This window comes from Lagenorhynchus albirostris, chromosome 21 (assembly GCF_949774975.1).
Source record: "Lagenorhynchus albirostris chromosome 21, mLagAlb1.1, whole genome shotgun sequence".
Lineage (NCBI taxonomy): Eukaryota > Metazoa > Chordata > Mammalia > Artiodactyla > Delphinidae > Lagenorhynchus > Lagenorhynchus albirostris.
The window spans coordinates 6,905,098-6,914,093 of record NC_083115.1 but is presented as its reverse complement, the minus strand read 5'-3'; the positions used below and the strand labels follow the sequence as shown (position 1 = coordinate 6,914,093).

General features: G+C 43.9%; 1 protein-coding gene across 1 annotated transcript; it reads right to left on the bottom strand.

The window, feature by feature from the left end:
• Positions 1–5,543: 5,543 nt before the first annotated feature.
• LOC132512792 (dnaJ homolog subfamily C member 14-like) lies at positions 5,544–7,905 on the bottom strand. Its single transcript, XM_060136711.1, is given in 4 exon segments — positions 5,544–6,957; positions 6,960–7,479; positions 7,481–7,665; positions 7,668–7,905. Coding segments are annotated over 4 exon segments (2,268 nt in total). The 3' UTR covers positions 5,544–5,632.
• Positions 7,906–8,996: the final 1,091 nt, after the last annotated feature.

The following is an 8,996-nucleotide window of genomic DNA, read 5'->3' as shown; positions in this document are numbered from 1 at the left end:
CAGATTTCATGTGCTGACACGCTTTGGCATCGTTGGAGAGGCTGGGAGGCAATGTACCAAGCCGTCCACACAAGGCTCAGCAGTTCCCTCACCTTCATCATTCTCCCATTTCCTGCCCTGGCCTAGTTCTCTGGATTGGTAAGATTCTTTAGAAATGCCTGCAAGGGGCCACCTTGGAAAACCAGGTAAGGGAACCGAGTATAGGGCTCCAGGCTCTCCATACCCACTTAAACCAGAGCAGCTTAGAGTTAATCTATTTTTAATATGTTAGAATTATTCATGAGATTTTTTAGAAAACAGTTGTATTACTAAAAAGACACTTGAACACATTTGAAATGGTGCCTTTGGGGCTTTACGTGGAAACCTCCAACCCCTCCCTAGACTGGATGCACTCCTGGTTTTTTTGAAAACCAATGATTTAAATAGCTACAAAAATGTGAAGAATGTTCAGGGAGAAGAATTAAAGTTGTCATAACTTGGAAGGGTCCCGAACCAGAAAACTTGTGAAAACCAACAACTGCTTTCTGTCTTTTTCTTCACAACAACACTCAAAAAATTTTTTTGTTTGTTTCTCACTATCTTCACTTCCTCCCCTCCCATTCACAATTTAATCCAGTCTTACTTACTTCCATCCTCATCACTCCACTAAAACCAAAGCCCTCCTTGTAATTAAATGAAGTGAACGTTTTTCAGTCCTTATCTCTCTCGACATCTCAGCAGCATTTGATACCACCTCCTTCTTCTTGAATCCATGTTGATCCATTAGACTCCAGGGTCTCAAATGCTTCTGGTTGTTCTGCTCCTCACACATCTCCCTTGAGGATTCCTTGTTTTTCTTCCATCCCATCAGTGTTGTTCTAGGTTTGCTTGTCTCAGTGTTCTGTCTTCTTCAGTAAACTCATTCACTCCTATGATTCAATTATATCCAAGTGCTAATGACTTTTTTTTTAACATCTTTATTGGAGTATAATTGCTTTACAATGGTGTGTTCGTTTCTGCTTTATAACAAAGTGAATCAGCTGTACATATACATGTTTCTTCCCACCCTGAGTGGTAGGCTCATAAATCTTCATTGGTACTGCGCACAGGCACCTCAGTTTCAAAATGTCCAAAGTCTATTTTATCATCTTCCCTATAACCTAGTCTTACTTTTTTTTTTTTTTTTTTTTGCGGTACGCGGGCCTCTGCTGTGGCCCCTCCCGTTGCGGAGCACAGGCTCCGGACGCGCAGGCTCAGTGGCCATGGCTCACGGGCCCAGCCGCTCCGTGGCATGTGGGATCTTCCTGGACAGGGGCACGAACCCGTGTCCCTGCATCGGCAGGTGGACTCTCAACCACTGCGCCACCAGGGAAGCCCCTACTCAAACTTCTTTAACATGAAGTATAAGACAGTGTATAAGATTACTCCAGCTTAGCTTTAAAGGCTCATCTCTTGGTATTCTGTCAAAATGGGAATTACACATGTTCCTTGTTCTATGGCCTTTCCATGTGTTGCTCTTGCCTTTAGCTGTGATGGTCTTCTTCCAGTTCTTTACTTAACTAACCCTGACTTAGTGTTCAAATCTCAGTGTACACATTACTTCCTGCAAGAAGTATTTACTATTTCCCCAAGGCCTGGTGAATTTCCTGCCCATGTTCTCCCATAGCCATCCTTCCTTTTTGTATAGGAGCATGTATCCCATTGTATTGCCATTGTCTGTTTAGCTTTTCTATCCCCCACCTAGACTCTAAGCTTAAAGAAGACAGAAACCTGTTATAGCCCTAGCATTTAGCAGTGTGCTTGGCATTTAGTGAAGAATCCCCCATTAATGAACAAATGAACGTCCTCCAGAGAATAAAGGGGAAGGTGTCTTAGATTAGGTTCTCAAGATAGTTGGCATTTGAGGCGTATGAAAAGAAGGAACTAACAACAGGCAAACAGTGGGGAATTTGGTTTTAGCATGAAAGGGATCATTTAACATCATTTGGAGTGCGAGCCCTGTAAGCCTATAAGACAAGTTATGCATAATTTAAGGAGTTCTGGAATTGACCACATAGATGCAAAATCAGGCTAGATTTTTAAACTGGATATCTGGGACTGATATGGGAGAATACATGTTAAAAAGGGTAAACCTGAAAAGTAGCAGAGACTCCCGAATATAAGCCCATTTGGTGGGGAACAGTGCTCAATCAGTAACTACTCAACACATATCTTCCATAAGCAAGAGCTATGCTAGGTCCTGAGGATTCAGAAACGAGTAAGCCGTATTTCTTGATTTAATGAATTCACAACATTGAGAGAAAAACCACTACAAAAAACAATAAGGACTCACTGCACTGAACTGGTAAGCACAAAAGCAAGAGTGAAGAAAATATTGTAATTGCATACAGAAAGGAACCACTAACTCTACTTTTCAGAGAGACTTTCCAGAAGCGATGACAATTGAATTAAGCCATGAAGAACAGATGAGTAGGATTTAATCTGACAGAGAAGAGAGGAAGGGGAACTTTAGGAAATTCTGCGCAGAAAAAGCAGCAATCCTGGGGCAAGAATTGTTAGGAAAAGCCTGGTATATTCAGGAATGGCAAGCAGACTCATGAAACCAATCATGAAAGGGTGCTGAGGAGGAAAGGCCAGTAAAACTTCTACACCCATATTAAGTGACTAAAAGCATTGAGTAGACACCAAGTGTTTTTTAAGGAAATTAGTGACATAATCAGGTATAATTTTAAGAAAATCTCTCCAATGGATTGGAAAATAGAGACTAAAAGAAGCAGCGCTTAGATGAGGGCTAAGGCAGCTCCAGGGGTCTTTGTGCACCTTTAAATGTAAATGGCTTACTCTTAGAGATGAAGGCCTGTGTGTGGCAGGGGAGGAAGTGGCTGTGTATGTGGCAGGTGGGTATGTTGAAGGAGAGTGTCTGAGGTACAACCTCTACTTCTCCAAACCCTGGATTTTCTTACCAGTGGTGCCTTAGCAATCTTACTCTTTCACACAGTTTGAGAAGGTCAGATTTCTGAATTAATTACGTGAGGTGAAGGACAACTTAGAGAAAGCACAATGAAGCATGCCACAGGAAATAAAACAAGGTATTTCTTAATCTTTAAAATGATTTCTTGCTAAGTAAATCCATCTGCCAGGTTTCATCTTGTCTCTTCAGAGTACCTTCCTAGGTGCTAGGGCAGTATTTTCCCTCAGCATATTATATGTGAAATATTAAAATCCCAGGTATGTTCAGAATGCTAAGATCAATGCATTTGCTAAAATATCGATACAATAAGAACAGCTGGCTTGTTGTGTTCCCTGGGAAAAAAAAAAAGTCTTCCTTAATGTTCCTGGCAGATCTGTCATCTCTTCCTCAAGCCAAGTGACAAGTGAGTTATACCATGGGGCTTCAAAAGGTTCTAACCATATTGTACAGCAGATGCTCTGAAACTATTATTCAGAGAGGCTTTCCAGGACCCCTATTGCCCTCTGATTCCCTTGAAGCAATATATGACCTACTCTCTCTTTGCATCAGTTACATTATGACTACATTAGTCCAAAAGATGCATTAACCTTACCTCTGCTTCAATTTCTCTGAATCCTCATCCCTCCCACACACGTACCTCACATCTCACCACCATATATACACATTATGCTCTTTCATATATTTTCTAAAGCAGGGTTATTTTCTGAAATGTATTAGTACCAAAACAGCCTGTTTGATATATACTGAACTTTTACCTAATTCACTAGTCCTGGTCCTTTCTGCTTTTGTGCCACCATAAAGCCGCCAGCACCTTTCATTTTGGATAATGATCTTTCTTCTCATTTCTATTTCATCTTATTTCCCAATCAATCTCAGCTTAAAATTAACCTGGGTTAGCACTTCACACAATACTCACCTTATATGAAATTCTATAGGTCGTCCTTCGATCCACATTGTAGAGGTACTCAATAGTGTTCATTCTAATGCTACTTTCAATGAAATCTTATCCTTGACATATTGAGACTACAAAATACTTTGACTACAAAATACTTTGCATTTATAGATCTTGTTGAATTCATGACTGTTACCTACACAGCAGCAAATCATGAAAATTAGAGTTGGAAAATCTTATTAGGACTAAGAGTCCATCCCCAGAGGCTGTGTAAGAATGTTACTTATAATTCAAAATTTATTAAGCCCCCAAAATGCACTAGGCTCTTTACAGAACAAAAAGCTGGACAAAGTCAGAGCCTTAGTTATTTACAATAAGGCACCAGCACCTTGTTCATTTTTCTCTTTAAAGGACTCCAGAAATGGGACTTCGAATGTTCTCCACAAACAACGATTCTATGGCTTGATAAATTTTTCTGATGAGAAGTTTATTCCTGGTATCTAAGAGAAGCTTAATTCACCTTATGCCAGTTAATAATCAGGAGTAAAATAAACCTACCTAGGAACCCAGAACATGAACCCTGGGAGTAACTTCTTTTAGAGTTTCTCTCAATTTCTTTTCCTATCTTGAAGCAGGACAGAGGAAAACCAATTCACGACAAATATTTGCTTACATATTTTATAATAATTGAATAGCTGAATAATGCTTCCATGCTCTTTCTTTTCTCCCTCTTTTGATAAAAATACATTTGTAACTATACCTGTCACTTAATACAGTACATTACACAGTATTTGACACATGATCCGCATTCAATAACTTTTTGTTAAGTGGATATATAAGACAGTTTTTTCAATAACATATGATTGAGGTATGTTTGACTTATCTTTGTATTGTTAGACTGAGAATATGAGGGAGATATACTAGTACTTTGAGTATTCACCGTGCTTTATAAAATCCACTGGTTCAAATACACAGTTCTTTAGTGAACCTCTAAGATATATAGATTCCCAAGACATAGAGTGTAAGTTAACTAACACTCAAACCAGGAATTTTTTTTTTTTGCCAGTTATGTATTTATAGAAAGATAATCCCCTGGCTTTAAGTAGATATGTACATACTAATGCGAACAAACTTAAAAAATACAAACCCTTGGATCATAAAGGGGCTGCCGGGAGCCCCTCTATCCTTCCCCCTCACCCAAGGGCAGAGGGCGTGAATCTGTTTTCTAAAAATTGTCAGTTTTGGCCATCCCTGCAGCAACAAGCACGAAGCTGGGTGATTACCCACAAGGTGAGAGTCCCCACTCTCTGAACTCTATGTATCTCCTATAATTAGGGTTACATGCTTTCTTGTTCTGTATTTTTACTAGTATATTGGGGCAAAGGAGGGGGCTCCCTCCTGAAATGGGTCAAGAAATAATACAGACACGTTTAAAAAGTGGGGGGAAAGTGTCATCTGCTCTAGAAGCAAAAGACAAGACAAAGGCATACAGACGCCAGGGAAATACCCAGTTCCCACAGTACTATGGGAGATATGGTCCAGCCCAGGTCCAGGCCCTTAGGTTCTTCGTTCTATTCACCCCCTATTTCTTTGGTCAGAAGACAAGACTCAGTTCCTGGGTGCTGGTGGAGGAGGGACAGTGGTTCCAGGGCTTCCTATAAGTACTGAGTGAACAATTTGAGCTTAAAATTTTCCCTTTTTTAAATATTTAAAAATAAATCAAACTCCATCCTGTGCTGTACACAGCCCTTTTGACTCCCTGACATTGATTTGAGGAAAGAGAGGAGGTGTCAATGTTGGAAGGGCATCCTCACTTTCTTCCGCCGCTTCGGTTTGGCTTCTCCCTTGGGTACTGTGCTGTTGGGCTTGGAGGCTGCAGTGGTCCCAGGGCCCAGCTGAGGAGCTGTAAAGAAGTTCCCTTTGGACATCTGGCCTGGGGGTACTTGAAAGATGTGGCTCAAGAAATCCTGAAGGTCAGCAGGAGGGGCACCTGGGGTAGCTCTCTGCCACCCACTGGTGCCTGGCATCCGTGAACCAAATGAGATGTGATGGGGGACCCGGCGGGGATCTGGGGAGATTCCCACATGCTGGCATCCAGCCCAATCTGTGATGTCATACACCTTTCTAGCCATCAGCGCAAAGCAGGTGATCTTGAGGCCCAACATGCTCGACTCTGCCCCAAAGTCTCCTTCCTCAGCAGGATGCAGCCTGTTACACTCAGCGCAGTACCTGGAACTCTCAGGTTCCTGGTCCGTTTCAAACCTCCTATGCTTTCCCTGGCATCGGCTGCACACCACAGTATTCATTGCTTCTTTGAGGTCATCCTGCAGCTTGGACAGAAACTCATTCACTGACCGGCTCAGCTCATTCTCTGCCATTCGCTTCATCTCATATTCCTTCTGCCTTTCAGGGTCGCTGACAATGTCCCAGGCTGCCCGCAGAACCTTGAGGGCCTCCTCAGCCCGGGGATGATTATCTTTGTCAGGATGAACCATCACTGCCGGCTGCCTATAGGCCTTCTTCAGTTCAACGTCTGATGCTGTGGCTTCAACCCCCAGCACATGGAAAGGCTTTAGCTCATCCTCAGGAAGCCCAGCCATGGTCCACAGTCGAGCCACTTCCTCTTCAGGCTGGCAGTAGCGACCACTAGCTACAGGCGCATTCCCCTGCCTGTTGGTCCTCTGCTTGACCCAAGGCAACTCCAGCCAACCCCACTGAACTATTCTTACCAGCTGCTGCCACGGCCTGCTGTCTCTCAGCAGAATCAGGCACCGCTGCCAGGTGGGAGAAGCCAGCCAAGAGAAGAGCCAGGTGGCTTTACCCGTCCGGCCTAACCGATCTCTCAGTCCCACCAGAAACCGCCAGCCCAACTGCAGACAGCCCCAAAAAAGGGCCAGAGCCGGGAGCAGCAAAGCACCCAGTAGCCTAAGAAAACGGGTGAACAGCGCTGCCCCATAGCAAAACCCTTGGCTCGGAAACTGGGACATCACCTGGGCCCCGACCCCCAGCCGCCCTGCCCAGACTCCCACCCAGACCCAAAAAAGGTCCAGATCACTGCCTTTCAGCTGCCTGCGTGCATAGATGAGACGGCCACAAGTTTCCACGTACTCCCCACTAATACCAGCAGTTCGATCAGCCACCAGAAGCCTGCCTGTCCAAGCTGACGCACCCACACTCCCAGTCCTCTGCGCTTACCTGCCCGACTCCGGTTCCGGCCCAGCCGATGTCGACCAGGGGATCTGGGATCTCTGCGTCCACCCTCCCAAGTACCCTCCCTGGCTGGAACGCGGTGCCGTTGTCTCCGGAGCGCAGGTTTCCTTCCACTGGGCACACATGAAAAACCACTGGGAAACTTAAGAGGTTCCTCCTCATCACATTCCTCTTGCAACTCTTCATCTTCCCCCAAAGCCGGAGAGGTACAGTGGTGGCAAAAGTTGCTAGAAGAGCTGTCTCCTCCCTCAGAACAAGGCCCTTCAGGGGTTCCCTGGCAGTTACAAGCAGATGGAATGGAAAGAAAAGCAGGGTTCCCATCCTCCTGGTACCCAGCCTCATTCTCTCTTGAGAGTTCCTGGCCCACTCCTGACTCTTCTGAAGATGCCTCACTCTGAGCAGGGTCCTCTCCATCCCTAGGGACGGGGTGGACCCCTTGGAGGGCCGTGGCTTGGATCTGACCAGTGGGCCGGATTTGGGCACTGTGTGTACTTAGGACTAGAGTGCGCTGTGAGGCGGCGGGTACCATTGTGAGCAGGCCCAGCCGAGTCCCTGAGTCCTGAGAATGCAAGTATTTCAGGGTCCACAGAGGGTCCTAAAGTCCTGAGGGAGCACCACCACTGTGGTGGGCTCCACACAACCCTCCTTCTCTGGGGTGCTTCCGGGCCGTGACCCCAGGGCTTCCTGAGGATTTTAGGTCACAGCCATCATGGTAAGTTCTGAGGCCGAAGAGCGGAGGTAACTCCTCCCCCTCGAGCAGGTGGGTGGAGAGCCAGGGGGAGCTAGAGAGCAGCCCCCACCCCCGGCTCCGCCTCCAGTTCACTCCACACCAGGAGTTTTGATTCTCATTCATTTTGACTGAAATATACCAATGTCTACTGGGTGAGGAGAGGTGGTGGGAATTATCAAGCAAACTAGTCTCTTTTTTTTTTCTCTTTCACTGAGTTGATTGAACTGAGAAGTTACTGGTCTCAGACACAGACTTATTATTTAAATAAACAAGGAGATGCTATAGAAACTGTATAGCCAGTTGATGAACTGAATATATTATTGCATCTCATGACTGTTTCAGTGCCAAGATCCATGTATTCAATGCAAATACCTCCGGCTGCAATTTATAATCCATTCTCTCATCTTGGCTCCAGAAATAGAGTGATGATTATATTGTACTTAACTCCAAGATATTTTTAAAATCTCATGGTATTTGCCTTATAATAAATGAGACACTGATCCTCAATTCTCCTGTCAAAGGGAAAATGGACACTGCTCACAATCTATCACACCCTTTCTCATATCTCCCTTACTACATCCTTACCCTGACCTAGCAGGTGATACATGGAGATGTATCTTAAAGTATTTGCCTGAAAACCAAAATATTTGTCCTAAAGCAAATCTAATATTCTTAAATCTACAGCCACAGGAGGTGAAGAAACAAAGTGTGAAAATATTTGCATTTGAAAGTACAAAGATCTTCACTATTTAGATTAAATGATAAGCAATTGCAATAAAGCTTCGATGTGTTAGAAGCCTTGTTAGGAATGTACCGATGGGAGAAACCTGTGACAGCTCTGGTCTGCTAGTCACAGGCATGTGCTCTTAGATCTGCTACAAACTAACCATGTGACTTCAGAAACAACACACGTGCCTATTCTTAGTCTTAGTTCATTTGCTTGTAATATAAAAAGATTGAACTAGATTATTCCCAGGGTCTTTGCTGCTAAGAAATCCCATGGTTTTTTTTTTCTATGCTTTAAAAATATTTTACAGATCTTAATATGAAACAGGATATGATTTGATTCTTGATATCCTAACTATATACAATAAAAATCTGATATGACATTAAACATCCATAAGGTAAATATGAGTAATGCCATTCCTTACTGGGCATTGACGTTTAACCCTTGTCACTTTTTCACAGCCCTGTAAGGACTGCATCGGTGTGTT